This window comes from Mesoplodon densirostris, chromosome 2 (genome assembly GCF_025265405.1).
Source record: "Mesoplodon densirostris isolate mMesDen1 chromosome 2, mMesDen1 primary haplotype, whole genome shotgun sequence".
In the NCBI taxonomy this organism is placed as follows: domain Eukaryota; kingdom Metazoa; phylum Chordata; class Mammalia; order Artiodactyla; family Ziphiidae; genus Mesoplodon; species Mesoplodon densirostris.
This window is the reverse complement of record NC_082662.1, coordinates 12,497,238-12,519,112: the sequence shown is the minus strand read 5'-3', so window position 1 is coordinate 12,519,112 and position 21,875 is coordinate 12,497,238. Positions and strand designations below refer to the sequence as shown.

Sequence of the window (21,875 nt, the reverse complement as noted above, 5' to 3'; positions counted from 1 at the left end):
CAGGGCTTGAGAGAGGATTAGACGAGAAGTGTTTTGAACACCGCACAGCGCCATATAAACATGACTCACTGTTATGGAAGCGATAAAACTGGTTGCTGTTCACATTTATTATAATCAATTCAGATATAAATGCACTATACCATGGCCCCAACAGCCCTGAGGTTACCATTCTGTCCTGTGGCCCCAGTACACGCCCTGGGTTTTCTCAACTGCGGGCTTCTCAGAGCTCCTTGGAGGTGTGACATTTGGGTTTGTCACTACCCAAACACAGAATTGCATCTACCAGGCCTAGGATTCTGAATTTCAAACTTATTCTTCATATGCCTGTGTATGTTTACATTCATAATATCTGTGAAAAGAACCCCTCTCCTCACACACTCCAAAATACAGTATTGTGCAAAATACCAGTCTAGGAAGCAACACACTAGGGTAGCAACCTTTAATGTCCTAAAAAAGCATCTTAGTAGTTTGACGCAGAAGAGTTACACTGACTCACGGAGGATCACGCGAGGCCCAGCGGGACGACGTTTCTAGTTCCTTCCACCAGGTTTAGAAAACAGAAGGCTCTGGCTGGATTTGCTGGGCATTTCTCTCTTCAGCATCTCCCTAACTTGGTCCATCTTTGGGGTGCCTTTTCTGGTTCCAACCTACAATAAGCAAGAGCAACAAATGCCCAAACTCTATAATTGTAGGGAGATCCCCAAATACTTCTCAAATGGCGTTTTTTTTTACTGAAAATAAAATCTTTGTTGTAAAAAAATATTTATATACACACATAGACATGAGCAAAACGAAGGTAAAATGATCCACCATTATCACACTACCCACAGGTAACCTTATTCACATTTTGGTGTACACTCTTCCAGATACACAGTTAACATTTTCTTCTTACATTTGCATCATTTTGCCCATCTTTACATTTGCCTCCTAACTCATGGTTAGGATATGGGTTTCAAAATCCCTTTGGGGTGACCTTGGGCAGCCTGTTTTACCTTTCGAGAGGCCTTTCGAATGGCCCTCTCCTCCTGGACTACTTGAGAGGATTAAATGAGAAAATGTATGTAAAGTGTTTCGTTTAGTGTGTGGCACATGGCACGTAGCAAAAGCTCACAACAAGTGATGGAGATGATGATCAGCTGGTTTCCTGGTAGTCATGTGGCAGACAATAGCCATGCAGATATTAACAATCTAGTCTGCGTGAGAGTTTAACACGGGTTGGCATATCTGGCCCTCTGCCTATCTTTATAAATAAAGTTTTATTGGGACACAGCCAAGCTCATTTGTTTAGGCATAATGCTGCAATGGCAGAGGTGAGTAGTGATGACAGTGACCCCATGGTTCACAAAGGGAAATGACCCTTTATAGAAAACGTTTGCTGACCTGACCCTCATCATCCAGTAGATAACAAGCTGGTTCCTGGACTTCACCGAGGAAAACGCTGTATTGGAGCAGCTGAGTACGAAGTGTGGGCTCTGATGCTTCTGCTCTTGGGCAAGTAACTTACTTCTCATCATTTTCACACGTGAAACCGGAGCGATCCAGACAGTGAGGACTGAGCACGTCTGGACCGTGCTTAGTGCAGGGTCTGATGGCTGGCAAGGATGCTATAAAAAGCTGGCTATTATTAGCTATGAAACTTCAACTGTTGAAAGGCACAAAGAAACTCCCAGAAGAGGGTCACTGCTGCATGCAGCTCTCTCTAGAGAAGGCCCAGCAATAATCTCATAGAAAGACAAAAGAGGCTGGGAATGTCCCAGGTGAGCTCTCCCAGGCAACACACCCACTAAATTAACTATTCCAACTCCTTTGCAGGAGGGCAGCAGATTAGACCGTGAAAAGAAAGGGGAGCAAAGGTTAAGGCCTCAAGGTCTAGCACAGTATCATTAGTCCCTGGCACGTAGTAGGTACCTGGTGTCTGTTGGAATGAATGAAGGCTGGTTGTTTAACCATAAAAGAGATTTATCTGTCAAAGGGCAACTCTAACCTGTGCCGATAAGACCACGTCGAGCCAGAGGTAAAATTGCTGCCTCTGATATCTTAGGGTCTTAGGAATGAAAGCAATGTGATGAGAGGAAACTCAAACAAGGAGCCTGCTAATGTTTCCCACCGCAGGACAGAGGCATTGCAGTGGATTCCCGGGGAACAGATGGACAAAGAAAAATGTTTAAAAACAAAAGCAGGCACAGAAGATCATGAATGGGCCCAGATAACTCGGGACACTGAGCAGACAGAGGCAAGCGGCGCATCTTGATGGAAATGAGGCCAAGCTAATAAGCCGAAAGAGTTTACCCTCCCTCAACTGGCTCCCTAACTCCTGCCTTAGGAAACTCAGTATGAAAAAGAGGAGCACATGGACTTCCCTAGTGGCTAAGAATCCGCTTGCCAATGCAGGGGACACGGGTTCGAGCCCTGGTTCAGGAAGATCCCACATGCCCCGGAGCAACTAAGCCCGTGCGCCACAACTACTGAGCCTGCGTTCTAGAGCCCGCGAGCCACAACTACTGAAGCCTCCATGCCTAGAGCCCATGCTCTGCAACAAGAGAAGGCCATGGAATGAGAAGCCCGCGCAACACAACAAAGAGTAGCCCCTGCTCGCCACAACTAGAGAAAGCCTGGGCGCAGCAACAAAGACCCAATGCAGCCATAAATTTAATAAAATAATAATAATAATAAATAAATTTATATTAAAAAAAAGAGGAGAACATTAGCATTAGCAGGTTTGGGGTTTCCTCTCATCGTTAGAGTATTGCTTTCCTTCATAAGACCTTAAAAAATTGGAAACCACTCCACTTACCAGGAACACACTTTGCAACACGGATCCAGGGGAAGCTGTTTTCTTCCGTAGCCACTTCATGACTCCGGTTTCCACAACAGCAGGCACTGTTGGCTCTGCCAAGTTGCTGGAGAAGGGCACCTTATCTGCAAAGTCACGAATCCAAATGGGCCCCCATTGGCATGGGTGGAAGGAAGTTGTTTGGCTTAGCTTCTTGGGGGATCAGAAGATTGGGAGTTCTGGGGGGGGACTGCAGGTACCTTGCTGTCCCTTGGTACAACGTCAGGGGAAAGAAAGGTCGCTGGTAGCTTCTCAGAGCTACCAGTTGGGGCTGTGCAGAGCGTCTTAGTAAATGCCATTTTGGTTGCAAATAACAGAAACTCAAACCGGCTGAAGAAAAAAGGGGACATCTATGGGGAAGAAAAGATGGCTCCTGCCTGTCCAGACTCCTCAGCTTTGCTTGCCCTTTGATTCTCTAACCTTCCGCATTTCCTTTCAGTAAACTCCTTTTCTGTTTAAGTTAGCCACAGGAGATTTCTGTTGGTTGCAACCAGAGAATCTTGAGTGATACAAAACGTCCTAGTGGAACCCAAGGGCAGGCATTGGAATGGGCCTTTCCAAGGAAAGAAACCAGGAACCAGAAAGTCATCAGGAATCAGGGCAACTTTGTGCATCAGTTGGAATGCCTAAAGCTTTTTTTTTTTTTTTTTTTTTCCTTCATGGAGCTCATAATCCATTCATTTATTCAATAAACAATTATTGAGTATTATCCTGTGCCAGGCACACTGGTAGGTCTTAGAGTTCCATACAGGTGTAAAATATGCCAAGACCCCTGCCCTCAAGTAGCTCACATTCTAGTGAAGATAAGACATGTGAGCACATAGAGTATATTCACAACACAGAGTAAGAAGAGCTATGCCATGGACACATATACACCAGCAAACATAAAATAGATAGCTAGTCTGAAGCAGCCGCACAGCACAGGGAGATCAGCTTAGCGCCCCGCGACCACCTAGAGGGGTGGGACAGGGAGGGTGGGAGGGAGGGAGATGCAAGAGGGAAGAGACATGGGAACACATGCACATGCATAACTGATTCACCCTGCCACAAAGCAGAAACCAACACACCACTGTAGAGCAACTACACTCCAACAAAGATGCAAAAAAAAAAAAAAAACAAGAGCTATGCCAGAGGGATGAAGCATGACTGTCTTCATAGACCTAGAAAGCACAGATGCAATTATCCTGGTAGAGAGGGCCTGGGCAGAGAATCGCAGTTAGGTGAACCTGTGTGCACAGAGAACATGGTATGTATGAGAAGCTGCAAGTTTTCAACATCCGTGGAGCAAAAGAGTTCTTGCAAAAGTAGTGGGAGACGTGGCTGAAGAAATTGGTTGAGGATGAAGCATAAAAAACCCACTGAAGTGTGATCTTTTTTTCCTGAGGAGGCATGGGGGAGCCATGGAAGATTTTTAAGCTGTTTGAGGACATGGTCAATTCTCTGGGTTTCAGAAAAGTCCCTCTGGAGTCTGGGATGTGGTGAAAGTTGGGCTGGACCTTTCACCAGCAGGCATGCTCAGTCGCTCAGGAAAGGTTTTCGCTCTGCCTTGGGAAATTTTTCACGCCGCTCTGGCAGCGGAGCTCGCCCCGCCCACGGCTTCTCCTCACTGGATTGGTTGAACTCAGGGAGGCTACCAGGAGGCCCAGTTGACCTCCCAACTCCACACCCCCGCTCCCGCCCGTTAACGCTCTGGGCGCGCGCTGCCTTCAGCTTTAAATAACTGAAACCTGGATGTGGGTAGATGGTAAAAATTTGGAGCCCCTCCCAAATGAACTCTAGCCATGTGGCTTGCTTTGTCTGATGAGATGTTGGCAAACACATGGCAGGTGGAGACTTGAAAAGTGTGCTTTGAGGCTTTCTCTCTCCTGTTGCTCTTGGAAACCTGTACCCACCAAACATGGCCTGGTCTGGCCTGCTGGGTGATGAGGGACCACACCAGGCAGAATCAGACGTCCCAGCTGAGGCCTTTCTAGACCAGGGTTTCTCATTCTCGGTACTATTGACATATTGGATCAAATAAGTCTTGGTTGTGGGCAGCTCTTCTGTGCACTGCAGGATGTTTAGCAGCATCCCTGGCCTCTACCCCGAGATGATCGTATCACCCCCACCCCAGTTTAACAACCAAAGTGTGTCCAGACATTGCCAAATGCCCCCTGGGTGGCAAAATCGCCCCCAGTTGAGAACCACTGTCCTAACCCAGCTTGCCTGGCAATGACCAGGCTGGCCTGTACACGAAGCCACCCTAAACTAGCCCCAGCCAAACCAACCAGGCCAGTACAAGTGGCCAGCTTGACGCCTGGAATCCTGAGAGCTGATAGTTGCCATTTTAAGTCACTAACTTTTGAGTCGTTTGCTCCACAGCACAAACAGGTACATCTGACCACAGTGGCTGAAACTGATAGGATTGATTTATTTATACAACAGGATGTACAGAGGTAGGCAGTTCAGGAACAGTGCAGAGCACAGTGATGCCACTAGGCTCCCACCCAGGCTTTTCATGTCTTTCCACTCCACTGTCCTTTGAGGTGGGCTTTGGTCTCTTGCTTGTTACCTGGTGATCCCCAACATGGCTGCTCCAGCTCCAAGTCTGAGCTCCAGGAGAGGAAAAGGAGACAAGGCAAAGGGACAAAGAGAAAAACTTTCTCCTAGCAAAGCCTTGCCTTTAATTCCAGAAGGGAAGCCCTGCCCAGGGCCCTCACCTGCATGTCACTAGCCAGAACTGAACAACACAGCCAGGTCTAGCTGCAAGGGAGGCTGGGAAATTAGGCCATTTCGCGTGCTGCTTATACAGTAGAGGGAGGCAATGACTAAGGGGCTTGTAGTGTCTGCTGCACTGTCTCTCTGGGGGTCGTCTTGATTTCTTCTTCTTTTTTTTTGCCACACGGAGTGGCTTATGGGATCCTAGCTCCCTGACCAGGGATTGAGTCCGGGCCCTTGGCAGTGAAAGTGCAGGGTGGACTGCCAGGGAATTCCCTGGGTCTTGGTTTCTTGTCTCTACCTGTTGCTTATTTATCCTGGCCATCTCTTTCTACGACTGGCTTTGTTTCTCCAAACACAGTGGGAGAAATGGCCACCCCAGCTGGGAACTGCATCAAGACTTTCAGCTCCGGGCCATTAATGACCTGTGTGGTAACTCCGTGTCCCACTTCCAAATATCAAGGGCACAGGTGCTGATTGGCCCAGCTTGGGTTAGAAGAGAAACCTGATTGGTCTGGCTTGGGTAGAATATCTACTGATCAGCCAGTCAGGTGTGGCCAAGAGAGCAGCAGTAGGTAGGGTAAACCTGGTTGGGGAATGTGCATTCTCAGAGAAAGGGGTGTGTGGCTGAGGAGACACCTAAAGAACCATCTAGTTCAAGGAGTGAAGAAAGGACATTGCCGTTGTGGGTTACAATGTTGATACGATAAAAATTAACACGTCCTTTGAAAGACCTCAAATACAGTGGAGTCACATAGGCATTACATTTAATTTATGCAAATTCACGAGCCCAGCGCCTTTCTAAGGGGCCTGGAAGATGGAGGCTTGTGATGGTGGCTTGTGGGTCTGTGGGCCTAGGGTCGCCAGATCTTCCAAGTTTCCCAGAGAAGCTGGAAATCCAGAGTATTCCAGGAAACTGCCCTATTTTGAAATGTAACTTAAAAAAAAAATCCCATGAGCCAAATGGAATATATCTGTGGGCTGCCATCTTGCGACACCTGGTTCAGAACCTCCCTGCTTGGTGTCTAGTTGGTGCTCAGTAAATGTTGGAGGGGTTGCCAGATAAAATACAGGATGCCCAGTTAAATCTGAATTTCAGAATGAAGCCAACAAATTTGTGAGTGTGAATATGCCCCGTGTAATATTTAGGACATTTATACTGAATAGCTTTTGTTGTTTATCTGAAATTAAAATTTAACTGGGCATCGTGTTTTGTGTTTGTTTGTTTTCCCCTAAATCTGGCAACCCTACCGGGTGGTCACAAAACTCAGGGAGGAAATTATGCTGCCTTTTGGGACAGGGCATAGGTGCTTACAAGACTCTTCCATTCTCCCAGAAGGATGCTAACTCTACCCTCAGAGGACTGTCCGTGAAGGCTGATGGGCCCGTATTGAACTGACAGTTGCCCTCCAGGCGTTTTCCGTGGAGAAGGCCTCGAGCCTGCAGCCACTCAGTATTTATCACAAACTCAGTTGAGACAATCACTATCCAAATTCTCAGATTTTATCAAGCAGGGGTTAGTTTTAAACCAACAGCCTTCTTCTCTCCCACCCCATCCCCCACCTCTTTTTTTGCAGAACCGTTTATCCAAGCAAAATCCCATGAGGAACTTGGGGTATAAGATAATGGAGAGCTTCTCTGGCGGGAGAAAGGTGTGTGTGCTTTGAGACTCACACCTTTCCATGGCACCCAAAGGCTCCAGGGAACCCCAGTTTGAACATTGCTGCAAAATTCCTTCCAGGATTAAGTTCCATCAGTGGGCAGCTGGGCACTGAAGGGCAGAGCCTGGCCCCTATGCACCTGCTTTTCCTGAACTTTACTGAACACACTGGGATGTGATGAAGGGGGTGCGGGAGGGTCTTTTTCTTTAGCCTTCTTCTATCTGTATGCTGCATAGGCCTGGCCACATGGTTCTACTTCATCATTGTGGGCGGAAGAGCACCACTCCAAGCCCCTCCCATCCCACGCTCCTCCTACACAACATCTATCAATTGTGGGGCTTCCCTGGTGGCGCAGTGGTTGAGAGTCCGCCTGCCGATGCAGGGGACGCGGGTTCGTGCCCCGGTCCGGGAAGATGCCACATGCCGCGGAGCGGCTGGGCCCGTGAGCCATGGCCGCTGAGCCTGCGCGTCCGGAGCCTGTGCTCCGCAACGGGAGAGGCCACAACAGTGAGAGGCCTGCGTACCGCAAAAACAAACAAACAAACAAACAAAACACACAAGTGGCACGGAGGAAGCCAGAATCTTGAGAATACCTGGGCCCAAGGAAATCTTGGAAGATAGTGAGTTAAAGAGAATAGTGAGGATAATGACGATGGTAGGAGAGCGTGTATGCTTTGTGGTCCTATGTGCTAAGGCTTTTGTATACAAGCTCCCATTGGGAAGGCTACGAGCTACGTGCCATTTTTATTCTCATCTTAAAGAAGAGGGATCTGAGCTAATTAAGCAGTGGGAAGGTTAGGGGGTTTTCCTGGCTGAGACCACAAGGCAAAGCGGTGGTCACGCCCCCAAGGCAGCACTTGATTGGCTGGAGATTTGATTGGCAGGAGAGCTGAGCGGCTTCTCCTGCCAGAAGCAGCCGGTGCCCTTCAGCCTTTCTTCCACTTCAAGCCCTGAGAAGCTTGCGTGCTTCCCAAGTGGCAACTTCTGTGCATTTAAAAATTTCCTCTTGAAAATCCCAGCCTTAGCCCTTTCACAAAAGGTATCTGGGTCCTTTCTTGGCCATGGCCCTAGTCGTATTCACCAAAGAGAAGAGCGTGTCCCATAAGAGCTGGCGGCTTTGGGAGGATCAGGGAAGGCGTCAGCTGGCAGGAAGCTCCCTGAAAGAAATAGAGGAATCCCCACCCATCCATGAGCTGCCTATTCTTCCCCCTTAGACACGGGGCTTGTGATGTGCCAGGCACTGCAGGCATTTTGCCATTTAACCCTCCCACTGCCCAACGGAGTAGGCCCCTTGCCAACAGTTTTGGTTGCTTTGTTGAGGAACCTGCGATACAGAGGTCAAGCCACTTACTCAGGGTCATTCGGGGCAGCGGTGGGGCTTGACCCCTATTTGTTTGACTCCAAATCTGGCCTCTGAACTCTGAGAGACACTGCCGGCTTCTCGAGGGATGTGGGATGTGGATTCGAGTGGGCACGGCCTGGGCCGCGGTTCCCGTCCCTCTGCCACATGGACAGAGCCACAGGCCCAGTCGCTGTGAAGGCCCAGCATCTTATACCAAGTCTCATTTTCACAGCCAGAGATATTAGTGTGGAAATAGGACTTTTGATTCTTGAAAGGTCTGCTTGGTGAAGAGATGGTCAAACATTAAAACTACAAACTCCATTTTTTTGGGGGTGGGCAATTCTGAAGCTTAAGATGTGTAATTTCATCTCAGTGTTTCAACCTTGCCACCTCTGTGAACGGGTGAAGAGTTTCAAAGTTTTATACAGGAGGCTAAAAAACTAAGGCTCCTTGTGAAAATACTAAGTGTAAAACTTAGAAAAGAGGAATTCTACCTTCTGTTCATTTCTGCTTAAAGACAACGAAGATATACTCCCTGGAAGGAACGGATGCCAAGACAGATGTATACAAGTGCGCTTTAGGATCCAGCAAAACTTTAATATATATTATTGTTTTCTTCCTGACAAACAGGCTGGCATGTCCCTTGCGTTGTGTATGAATGAGGCAGCCCATGAATAATGCATGTGAAGCCTGATTATGTAAATCCTCAGGTTTTCAGTACATGACAATGGCTTTTTTTGGGCCCTTCTCTGTCCCACTTTGTGGTCTGGTGTCTCTACTTTGGGGCCTAGTCTGCCAAGCCCTGGGGGGGGGCATGTCGGAGAGGGGTGAGCTCTCCAGAGGGCACATCAAAGGGAAAGTCACAACTCTGTCACTGGCCCAGCTCTCCCTGGCATTGCTTGGTGTGAAAGGAAACTGTCCTCTGCCTGAGGCAGCCCCATGACACATGCAGACTAAGGCCTGTGATGTTTAATTCACAGCAGGGAGCACTGGAAACACCGCATCCAGGCTCCCTCAGAGCAGGACAGCCACTTTTCATTTCTGGGGCTCTAAGCCAGAGAGCCTGCTGTCTGGAAACCTATTGCCTGGAAGGTTCGCAGGATGGAGGGCAGGCTTCTGCAAGGAACTATCTGACCATCACCTCCTGGTTGAGAAGAAGGGCACCCTTCTATGACCTTGGCCTCCTTAGAGCTCATGCAGGCAACAAACACACACATGCAAATACACACACATGCAAACACACAGCACATACTCACATGTACACACATACACGCAAGCATGCGTGTACAAATACACAGCCCCAAGTCAGAAAGACTGGAGTACTATTCTGGCTACTCAGAAGAGCAAACCCAAATCTTTATTCTCAGAGAGCTTATTCCTCGGTGTATCCCTGGCACCTGGCAGAACAATGAAAATCAGAAGCGCCGCCTTTAAAAACACTCGGGCTGTTCACTCAACTGATTGTGGTCATCATTGCAGGAGGCAGGGAAGTCAGATCATGATGCTGGACACCCTTAAGCTCAGTACAGTGCTGTGGGTCAATTATGTCTCAATAAAACTGGTAGAAAAAAGAGTTATCTGGATAGAAAGAACAAGATAAAATACACGAATTATCAAAAGTTAAAAAAATACAGACGAGCTAGACTATGAGTCTCAGAAAGCACTGTTCACAACAGCCAGGACATGGAAGCAGCCTAAATGTCGATGGAGGAGTGGATAAAGAAGATGTGGTACAAATATACAGTGGAATACTACTGAGCCATAGAAAAGAATGAAGTAATGCCATTTGCAGCAACATGGATGGACCTAGAGACTATCATATTATGTGAAGTAAGTCAGACAAAGACAAATATCATATTATATCATTATATGTGGAATCTAAAAAAAATGATACAAATGAGCTTATTTACAAAACAGAAAGAGACTCACAGACTTTGAAAACAAACTTATGGTTACCAAAGTGGAACTGTGGTGGGGAGGGATAAATTAGGAGCTTGGGATTAACATATACACACTATTATATATATAATATGTAATCAACAAGGACCTACTGTATAGCACAGGGAACTCTACTCAATATTCTGTAGTAAGTTATATGGGAAAAGAATCTGAAAAAGAATATATATATGTATATGTATAACTGAATCCCTTTGCTGTACACCTGAAACTAACACAACTCTGTAAATCAACTATACTCCAATATAAAATAAAAATTAAATTTAAAAAAAAGAAAGTTAAAAAAAATAGAGGCAAGCTAGACTATGAGTCTCAGAGAGGTTAAGCTAACACATATATATGGAATCTAAAAAAAAAAAAAAAAAAAAGAAGGTTCTGATGAATCTATGGGCGGCCAGGAATAAAGACACAGATGTAGAGAATGGACTTGAGGACATGGGGAGGGGGAAGGGTAAGCTGGGACGAAGTGAGAGAGTGGCATGGACATATATACACGACCAAATGTAAAATAGATAGCTAGTGGGAAGCAGCTGCATAGCACAGGGAGATCAGCTCAGTGCTTTGCGACCACCTAGAGGGGTGGGATAAGGAGGGTGGGAGGGAGACGCAAGAGGGAGGGATCTGAGGATATACGTATGCATGTAGCTGATTCACTTTGTTACACAGCAGAAACGAACACCACACTGTAAAGCAATTATACTCCAATAAAGATGTTAAAAAAAAAAAGCTGCCTGAAGTCACACAGTAAATGGCAGAACAAGAGTCTAAACCTAAGTCTGCCTAACGCTAAAGCTATTCTGCCACCTTCCTTTGCAATGAGCGAATGCATTCTGTGCTGCCTGGATCCCACCGGGACCTCAGCTGGCTGTTTCTAAAGGGAGCTGAGCGGCAGCCTCAGAGGCTCTGCTCCGAGCAGGGGCCTCCCACCTTCTGCTGCCTGATCGCCCTGGTGACCCTCTTCTCCTGGTGCAGCCGCTCTTCCACGTGCACCAGGGCCTCCTTCAGCAGCGCCTTTCCTTCGGCCTCTTTGGAGATGCCGTCCTTCAGCTTTGCCACCTGTGACTGGTACATCTGAACCGACACTTTGCTCTGCCTGAGCACACAGGAGAGACAAAGGCTCTTTTCTCCTCATCTTTCTCACTCACCACCAATGCTCCCGACCTGGGAGATCCTCAGAACACTTCCATGTATGCCTGGCTTCGCGGTTTCCTTACAAGTGGGGGGAAGGATGAAGATGTGGGGACTAGAGGGCAGAATAAATAGCCCATTGGCTGTGGACGTGCAGCATGAAGGGGGCACAGGTTATGCTACCAGCCCCTCCCAATTTTCCAGAGAGGGTGGGGGAACGGATACCACTGAAAATAGGATGGAATTACGAAAAGCACACACATGGTGAAACATCAGACACATTTATAAAAGGTGCACCTTATTCCTTAACAGTAGGGTACTTTAACTGCTGCTTTCTTGCCCACAGACTTGGGTCCTTCAGGCCCTGAGTCACCATCCCGCCTGCCCCCCTCCACACCCAGGCCTCTGTCCTCTTGTCCTGGTCCCTACGGGTCTGTAGCTGCACCGAGGTTTAGCCTGGAGAATGGAGGCCTGGGCCTTTTGCCGGAGACATGGGCCATACTTGAGCTGTGCAATGTCCTTCTCGTATCGTCTCAAAAGCTCTTCTTTTCTCTGCAGCTGGTTCTTAAGTAGGGTGATCTTATCAAACACCAGGTACAGGTCTATTTGTCGAAGCTGGTAGACACTCTCCCTCTCTTTTGGGGAGAGGTGTTTCATGGACACGTGACCTGACATACCTTGGATGTTCATCAAAGTCCCGAGGGTTTTGCTCATGTCCATGTACTACGAGAAAGCATTTCGCAGGTAAGAGGCCTGGCCCAAGACCGCTGGTGGCCACTTTGAGGAGGCAAACGTCTAATTGTGTTTCATTCATTTTCTGCAGTTGCAGAGGAGAAACACATGCTTTGCAAATGAGTGCATTTGGGGTTTTTAGTGCGACTTTCATTTTCCCCCGCATCCATTTACACTAGGCCTTTTTGAGAATTGGGGGGAAGTGGGGAGGGGGAATGACAACAGACATAAACATTCATTCTTACTACCCAGTCTTGCAAGGGATTGGGCTCTGCAATTTCCAGCCCAAGCTGGGATAGGAGATGGGTCTCGTGGAGCTACTGTAACAACTAAACATGTATGTGGAGTTGATGTTTAAACTATCTGCAGGGCACGCAGGTTTGGACAGGAGGGGACTGATGCTGGGTATACCTACCAGCTTTTCACTAAGATCTAAAGCGTCAGCCACATCCATTTTCCTTAACTTCTCAGAGACCATGATGGACCCTGGGCTGGAAAGGCCATTTTGAGGCTGAAATAAAAAAAAAAAAGAAGAAAAACTCTCTTGGCATTCCATTATGATTTTCTACATCCAGAAGAATAACCCAAACAATAATGGAAGAACTGGAAAGATACTAAAGAATAATTTGAGAGAGTTAATTTTTTTAACATCTTTATTGGAGTATAATTGCTTTACAATGGTGTGTTAGTTTCTGCTGTATCAAAAAGTGAATCAGCTATACATATCCATATATCCCCATATCCCCTGCCTCTTACGTCTCCGTCCCACCCTCCCTATCCCACCCCTCTAGGTAGACACACAGCACCGACCTGCTCTCCCTGTGCGATGCAGCTGCTTCCCACTAGCTATCTATTTTACCTTTGGTAGCGTGTGTGTGTATATATGTCCATGCCAAGAGAGTTGGTTTTAAATCCAGTCTGACTCTGTGAACTGCTTTCTTTATGACTGTGTTCCTACCCCTTCAGAGCACGACTGCCTTTGAAATGATGCATCACTTGTGCCGTTCTTTGGCCACCGTCTCGTCTGTCTTCCCTTTAGGCCAGTGGTTCTCAACCGGGGGTGACTCTGTCCACCCTACCCCCTCCAGGACATTTAGCAATGCCTGGACACATTTGTGGTTGTCATAATTGCTGCTGGCGTCTAGTGGGTAGAGGACAAGGATGCTGCTAGACACCCCACGATGCATAGGGCAGTCTCCCAAACAAAGAGTTACCTGGCTCAAAAAATCAGTACCGCTGATGTTGAGAAGACAAGCTCCAGAAAAATGGGGACCATGCGGCTTTTGCTCACTATCTCCCTCCTTGTGCCCAGCATGGCACCTGGCACCGAGTGGTGCATAGTGGGCATGTTTGTTGAATGAACGAATGAAGGTTAAGTGGAAAATAGCCTCCCTCCTTTTGATTAAAGGAATCTCATTTCTGTGCAGCAGAAACCATACCCTCACAAAATTTGGCCCAACCTTCTCCTAGCTCGGGAACCTGGTGGGTGGGCATCACTTCAGACCCTTTCCAGAGACAATGCAGATAGTGTTTGCAGCTGCATCTCCCTAAGACCCCAACCAGCCAGCTGGCTGCTGGAAGCCCAAATGACTGCATGGAATGGCCACCAGTCTGAATAGGTTACCCGAACTGAATGACTACAAATAACCATAATAAGCCTCCTTAAAAAATAAATTGGCTCTTAATGCTTGCCATGAGCATCTCTTAGCCCTAGCATTTGTTGGCACTACCCTGAACACCTCTGAGATTAAAAACAAAACAACTAAAAAACTATAATGGCCCCCAAAGTGACTGTGATAGATAAGAGTGGACATATTTGTCTATGTATCTATGGAGATGAGAATAAAAGAGGGTATCTGAAGATGACAATAAACCGGGCAGATCTGCTGCAAAAAGAACCTGAGATGCTGCTCAGTGTCTTCAGCTGCCCTGAGCTGCATCCTCTGTACCTCTCCAGACGCCCCCTCTTTTCCTGAGGGGAGGGTCACTAAGGAAGAGCCTGGGCTACAGGATCCAAGCACACAGTCCCCACCCGGTCTCTGCAGGCTAGCAGACACACCACCAGGGACACACCCCTGGTGTGTCTTCAATCATTATTCTGTGACCTTGGGTGAGGTACTTGACCTCCTGAAGCCTTCATTTTTCTTATCTGTTAAATGGGGACAATAAGAGTAACTATGACACAAGGCTGCTACGATGGTTCAATGACATAAGGCATGGAGCCGGCTGAGCTCAACGCCTGGCACACAGTAAGCAGTTCACAGATGTCAGCTATTCTTCCTCCTGCTCTTTCATTTAATTACTGCCAACCTTGGAGGATTGAGAGTTAGGAGGTTTCCTGCTCTGTGGTGTCAGTGGTGGGATGAGGGCTTGTTGCCAAGGAGAAGGTCTTGGAAGCAGGACCATCAGGACGTGAGATCCAGCTGAGCTCCCCACCTGGAGACGGTCCCTCTACTCCCAACCTCAGAGAAGGAAGGTTCGATTTTATCAGGAAGACCAACATGTTTCTGAAGACTCACATCTCTAGACGTGTGAGCAAATGTCTAGAAAAATTGTAGGAGAAAATGCTGGTACGGATAGGATGGCTTTATTATGTTTTCCAAAAGCTGGTTTAGACCAGCTGCCGCAGCAAGCCACGCTGGCCTGAGCTGTCCATTGTCATGTGTCAGTCAAACACCCGATCAAACATCCATTTAGGATACAGGGCACCTTCAACCTAACAATCAAATTACTTCTGAAAATCCTGGAAAACACAAACTATGCTCCCTAAGAAAGGAAGGTTTTCTTGGATAATACTCTTTAAATACTGTTTGACAATAATAACTATCATCTATTAAAGTGCTCGCTATGAGCTAGGCACTGGGATAAGCACTTTACATAATGATCTCCTTTAATTTTTCCATCATCATTTTACAGCTGGGAAATTGAAGTCCCAGAAAGGTTAGGAGGCTGCCCAAGGTCACAGAGCTTGCAGAGCTGGGATTAGGACACAGGTCTCTGATTCTAGAACTTGTGTCTTCTTAATCATCATGGCTCCCTTCTGCTGCCCTTTATGTGTTCATGTTTTTCAGTTTATAGCAAAAAGCAAATGTTAGGCAAGCTCATGACATACTGTTGTACATTAGCTTGTTGGATATTTCTGCAGAATATAACATGTGATGTGAAAAGGAGGGCCCAGAGATTGACCGGGCCAGCATCAGTGCAATGCTATATCATGCTGTACATGATGGGAAGCCGCCTTTCTATTCAAACACTGGATCGCTGGTACGGCCAGGCACCGATCAGTCCATACAGGTGCCAGCCCATCAGGGAGGACCTGGCCTCGAACCAATGATGTATACAGTGGTGCCAGGGCACACGGCTAGTGTCTGTCCTCATGCCCACCCTCCCCATGTGTCAGTCAATGCAGAGACAAAGTGTCTTTGGTTACCGTTCGGGTCTCTACTCTTGAAAAAGTTGGCAAGTCAGGTTTTGCATCCAATATTTTCCGAACATTTTTTTCCATCCCGAAGGTCTTTAAGTCTAGAAATGATCCATCCATGTGGTCCTTGTGATCTATAAAAGAAAAAGTTTACACTCAAAGGCTCAGGAAGAAGTTACTGCATGTAAAAGTCACAGCTGCTATTTCCTGGACACTTACCACAGGCCAGTACTAATGAGCTCACCATCCTCCCTTGGCAGGTGGGTCATCGAGGCCGAGAGGTGAAATGACTTGTCCAAGGCCACACAGCTCGTATGAGGCTGCAGCCTCCCAGGGCTGGGGCACTGAGGGGGAACCTTCGGCCACAGGTGTGAGGACGGACTTGAACCCAGGCTTCTGTGTCCTAGCCCAGGGCTCCACCCAGCAGCAAGCTTGGCTTCTTGAAAGCCCTATTCCCTCTAAACAGGGTATTTATCCTGGGAAGTTCCCCAAGGTTGGTCCTTGCACAGCATCCGTCTATGAAAAAGTTTCCACTGGGCCACAGTGAAATAAGAAGGACAAGGTTCTGAGTTTTTCATGAAATCCTGTTTATTTAATATCAAGGCCTGCTCTTGACTCTGAGCTCATGCCTACACATCTATTTTTTTTTCCTGCCCATCTTTTTTTATAACTATGTTTTTTTAGTTATGAAATGATGGGGATAGAAGATGGTGGTCCTGGCAAATTGGTTAGTCCCTAAAGTGAACCCTCAAGTCTGGGGTCCACGGTTCTCAGCACAGAGGGGGTGACTAGGCAGGAGGAAACTTACTTGACAAGCAGGCCTTCTCAAGTTCTTTAATTCGTGCACGAAGCTCAGATAAAGCCTCTTTCTGACGCTGAATGACTTCCTCATGTCGGGACCCTTTGCACTTGGCTCCTAGATCACTGAAGGACTGCTCCTGTGGCCAGAAGGGTGAGGACAGCAGCTTTATCAGTGATCACAACCTCCCTCTCTTGTATTTGAAGAAACATGAACAAATCATGGATTAGCAGAAACCCTGTCACTTACTTAGTACCTTGGAAAATATCATTACAGGGTTTCAGACGAGAAGGAATTTAAAAATTGCATTTCGAATACAAAGTCACATCAAGGAAGATTTCCAACTTTCCTACCTACTTAGCATCACTATAAATAAGAGATCCCCCCTATGTTCCCTCCCCATGTTTTATTTCTTTTTTTCTTCTAATCTTCTTGTAAGCTTGGGTTTCCACTTGTTGTCATTCTGGTCTCATCTCTGAACAATCACATCAAATTTGCTCCTGGAGGGGCTTTTTTTTTTTTTGCCGGCACCATGCGGCATGCGGGATATTAGTTCCCTGACCAGGGATCGAAACCGTGCCCCCTGCAGCGGAAACACAGAGTCTTAACAACTGGACCGCCAGGGAAGTCCCTGGAGGGGCATTTTTTTTTTTTTTTTTTTTTGGTACGCGGGCCTCTCACTGTTGTGGCCTCTCCCTTGCGGAGCACAGGCTCTGGACGTGCAGGCTCAGCGGCCATGGCTCAGGGGCCCAGCCGCTCCGCAGCATGTGGGATACTCCCGGACTGGGGCATGAACCGGTGTCCCCTGCATCTACAGGCGGACTCTCAACCACTGTGCCACCAAGGAAGCCCCAAATGGTTCTTATCGGCCAACTTGGGGAAAACCTTCTTCTAAGACTTTGTGGCTGAAAATGTAGTCTGCAGAGCTGTGCTATCGGTACCAGCTGGGAGCTGGTCAGAAATGCAGAATCCCAGGCTCCCCCCACCCGAGACCTGCTGAGTCAGAATCTGCATTTTAACAACATCCCCATATGATCCGTGGACACCTTTGAGTTGAGAGGCACCATTGTAAACTATCCTCTAATTGGCTGGTTTCTGGAAAAGTAAGTAGCCGTTTTGGCCATGTGTTTCCCCTGATATGCATGAAGAGAAAGCAAAAGACTGAAATACAATTGGTTGGTCTTGCACACACTTAGACACAAACCAGGACCCGCAGTAACGACTGGGATTTGTATCAATAAAATCAGCTGCGGTATATAAACAAAGTACCATTTCTAGACATTTCAATAACCTTGCCTCTTCAAGTTGATCTTCAAGTTGATCTCTGAGTTTTGGGATTCAAGCTTCATGTTAATTCCTCCTACATCATTCACCCTCTTTAATTAATTTAGCTCCCAACAAGGAGTTGCTGAGATTCCTCCATCTGAGTACGTTCCCTCTGTTTCTCATAGGAAAGCCCATTTCATCAGTTTCCAGTAGTAAAGAGAAGGACGGGGACCACCTTACCGATTTCTCTGACATTAGCCGCTTGACTCTGGCTTTCAGCTTCTCCTCTTGCTGTAGCCTTTCCTTGGTCAGCTTCTCCTTCTCTGCCAGATGCTGCCGTAACTGTTCTTGCAGCAAATACTGCTGAGTTTCCCGAGAACTGTTGATCTTCATCTGAAATGAGGGGAAGGGAAACTGCAGCTGATGGGGGACAGGACTAACGCAGGAGTCATTTCCACTACCTTTGGGGGCAGGACAAAGGTTCACGAAACTTTCTTCAAAACACAGAAAAACGATGCTTAGCTTAGTAACTAATAGCGAAGTAGTAGAGCATCGTGGTTAAGAGCTCAGACTCCAGATCTAGATAGAATCTCAGCTCTAGATCTTTCTAGACACTTCTTCGTATAGAAAATAAGCGGGTGAACCAAAGCAGGCCATCTTCCTCCTCATTCATCCCTGCCGGCCACTTGGGTGCGGGATTCCGTGGAGAGCACGGGCCCGTGAAGGGGCTCTGCAGCACGCCTACCTGACCTACTACCCTTTCCAAATGGGCTTTAATGAGGTTTTCTCTGTTCCTCATTTCTTGCAGCTGAAGCAATTGCCTTCTGGAATCCTCCCGAAGCTTCTCTTCAACCTGAAAGGATGATGAAACCGAGGGCTTGCTGCTAATGTGATCATCATGCCCTCTGGGGAAACTCTTCTGGGGGGTGCTAATGGCAGTGGGGGAGTCCCTGAGGGGTAGGGACAGCTGCAGCCCAGCAGCAGGGGGTCACAGGCATGCACTGGGTAGCGGCAGACTCACAGGGAGTTGCCCCCTATGGGAAAGGGCCGAGCTCTGCACCCGGGGCTCAACTATGTTCTACCGCACACTCCGATCCCAGCTCGGTCCCTAACAAGCCGTACGACACTGGGAAAGTTATTTCACTGCTCCGTGACTCAGTGTCCTCATCTCTCCAACGGGGATGATGATACTAGTATCACTGCATAGAGTTATTGTGGGGATTCAATGTTTGGAAGAGTGCTTAAGGGCTCTGTGAGTGTGTTAAGTACTGTTGTAACCTATGAAAGGTGGACGGGAATGTCCGCCATACAGTCTCGTTCTAATAACTCGTGATGGATACTTGGAAATGTTATGATTGGGTTTATTATCATAACTGTTTGTCGTTACCACTTTGAGCACACTCACTGGTGGTAACCTCTATGGAGGCTTGCTAAAGCAATGTCTATTAAGAATTGCAGCCTGCAAAGGAAGGCATTTAAAGTGGAGAAGCTTGCCTACTTTTCCCCCCTTGCTTGGGTAACAGTCAACAAACGGTAAGCTTGGGAGTGCTTCACGCTACCCTTGGCTGGCCTGTGTAGGCCTCGCAGCTGCTCAGTTCTTAGATGCACCTGCTGAGCCCTGGGCCCTGGCACTAACAGGAAATGAGGCAAACTCTCGTAAATAAATGGAAAGTGTTTGTGCTGAAACAAATACACAGGCTCTTTTTTTAGGGATCTGAAGAGGGGGATCACAGGGATGTAATAAAAGACCCAGAAAAGCCCTTAAGAGCTTTCTTCTGAGTAGTGTGGTCCAGTGGAAGAGCCTCTGCCCAGCTCTGTTACCTTGGAAAAGTCATCTAAGCTCTCTGGGCCTGAGTTTTCTCCCACGTCTAAACATGCTCTGACTTCTATGTCAGCAGCCTTTTTCATGTGCTACAAAAGCCAAGTCCAGCCTTGGACTCTGCCGTTGTCTGTGCTCTGCATGAACAGCCCCCGTTCCCGTCCCCAAGCCTCAGAGTCACCTTCAACAGCCGCCCTGCTCCCTCGCTCACACTCGGGGGTCTCACGCCTGTCCTCCAACCCCTCTCACATGCAAGCTGGACTGTGACAGCTGGCCACCTCGCCTCGAGTTTAGTTTCTTCCAGTGCAATCTTAACGGTACTGTGAGAGTTACCCAGCTGTAAGGCAGCTCTGTCCAACAGAACTTTCTGCAATGGTACAGGTACTCTGAGCGAGGCTGTGTTGTCTAATACGGCAGCCACCAGCCACATCTGGGGATCGAGCACTCGAAATGGGGCTGGTGTGACGGAGGAACTGAACTAACAATTTTACTTAATTTTCATTAATTTCAGTGTAAACAGTAGCATGTGGCTGTTTGCTACGCCAGGGTCACTGAAGTCAGACGAACCTGGAGTCAGACAAAACCGACTGTGCCATTGGGCTAGTTACTTTACTAGTAACTAGTAGCCTTGACTTTCTCATCTGTAAAATGGAGAGGATGATTTCTAGATCACAGCGCTGTTGTGAAGATGAAGAGATGAAATGTTCAAGGAAACGCCTAGTACGTGAGAAATTGTAACTATCATTTTCACCCTGATTACTGTCCACGAATGTCATTGCATCAGTCACTTGTTCAGAAGCCTTAGTAGCTCCCCACGGCCTGTGTGGTACAGAGCCCAAGCGCCTGAACTAAGGCAAAACATCAAGCCAGGGATTCAAGAAGCCCCTACAAACTCAACGAGGTAAATAAAACTGAATCCACACCTAGATAAACCATAATAAAACTGCTGGAAATCAAGGGAAAAGACAATCTTAAAAGCAACCGGAGAAAAAGACAGATTATGCCAAGGTACAACAGTTAGGCTTACAGATGACTTCTAAATAGAAATAATAGGAGCCACAAGACAATAGTGACATATCTAATGCTGTATCTAATGTGCTGAAAGAAAAGAATTGCCATTGTAGAATTCAATACGCAGTCAAATGTGTTTTAAGAATGAAGGTTAAATATACATCTCCAGACAGACACACAGGCACATCTGAGAATTTGCCATCAGCAGAGCCACAATGAGGGAAAACATTAAAGGCTATTCTTCAGACACAAGAAAAATGAACCCAGGTGGGTGATCAGAGATGCAGAAAAGACGAGCAACAGTAAGGGTCATGTGTGGATATGATACTGACTATAGCAAAACCCTAATAATGTCCTGTGGGGTTTCAAGTATCAAGAGGAGTTTAGAACATGACAGCAATGGCTTATAAACCTGGAGGGGGTCAGTGAAGTGAAGGTGCTTGAAGCTCACGGCACTGTCCAGGAGAAGGGCAGGATCACCAACTACTAGTGCCTCTGGGGAAGTGAAGAACGCAGGGCTGCCCTGGTGGCGCAGTGGTGGAGAGTCCGCCTGCCGATGCAGGGGACATGGGTTCGTATTCCAGTGCGGGAGGATGCCACATGCCGCGGAGTGGCGGGGCCCGTGAGCCATGGCCAATGAGCCTGTGCGTCTGGAGCCTGTGCTCCGCAACGGGAGAGGCCACAACCGTGAGAGGCCCGCGTACCACAAAAAAAATAAATAAATAAATAATGCATATTGTAGTCTTCAGGATGACTACTAAGAGAATAGTAGAAGAGTGAAAAACTTAATTAATGTGTGAGTTTGGTGAGTCAAGGATGAATGCTATTGTCTTACTATTACTAAAAAAGAGTAAAAAAGTGAAATATTTCCAAGCTAGTAGAGGGGGAAAGTGGAATAAGAGAAAACCATCCACTCAGAAGGAGGCAAGAAAGGAGAGAAAGGAACATAACACAGATGGTACAACTGGTATTGAGCAAGAAGGTAGATTTAAACCCCAGTACATGAGTAATTACATAATATAAATGGACTAAAAGTCAAAGATTGTCAAACTGGAGTTTGTAAAAATGATACGCTATTTGAAGGCATATGTCTAAACCTTAAGACAAAAATTGACAGAGAACATATGAAAAAGATATGGTATGAAAACTCTAACCAACAGAAAGCCAGTGATGAAGCTAAATGACAAAGGAGACGTTAAGGAAGAAACAC

The 21,875-nt window shown here is 47.1% G+C and overlaps 1 protein-coding gene across 1 annotated transcript in view; it reads right to left on the bottom strand.

Moving 5' to 3' along the window:
- Nucleotides 1–328: 328 nt before the first annotated feature.
- Nucleotides 329–21,875, bottom strand: part of LOC132502459 (forkhead-associated domain-containing protein 1-like) — an 89,338-nt gene continuing 67,791 nt past the window's right edge. Inside the window, exons 10-17 of the mRNA XM_060118346.1 lie at nucleotides 18,581–18,688; nucleotides 18,076–18,228; nucleotides 16,579–16,708; nucleotides 15,780–15,904; nucleotides 12,765–12,860; nucleotides 12,120–12,340; nucleotides 11,417–11,582; nucleotides 329–647 (exon numbers count right to left, since the gene is read on the bottom strand). Of these exons, the coding sequence (XP_059974329.1) occupies nucleotides 531–647; nucleotides 11,417–11,582; nucleotides 12,120–12,340; nucleotides 12,765–12,860; nucleotides 15,780–15,904; nucleotides 16,579–16,708; nucleotides 18,076–18,228; nucleotides 18,581–18,688 (1,116 nt within the window). The 3' untranslated portion in view covers nucleotides 329–530. The remainder of the gene's footprint in view (nucleotides 648–11,416; nucleotides 11,583–12,119; nucleotides 12,341–12,764; nucleotides 12,861–15,779; nucleotides 15,905–16,578; nucleotides 16,709–18,075; nucleotides 18,229–18,580; nucleotides 18,689–21,875) is intronic.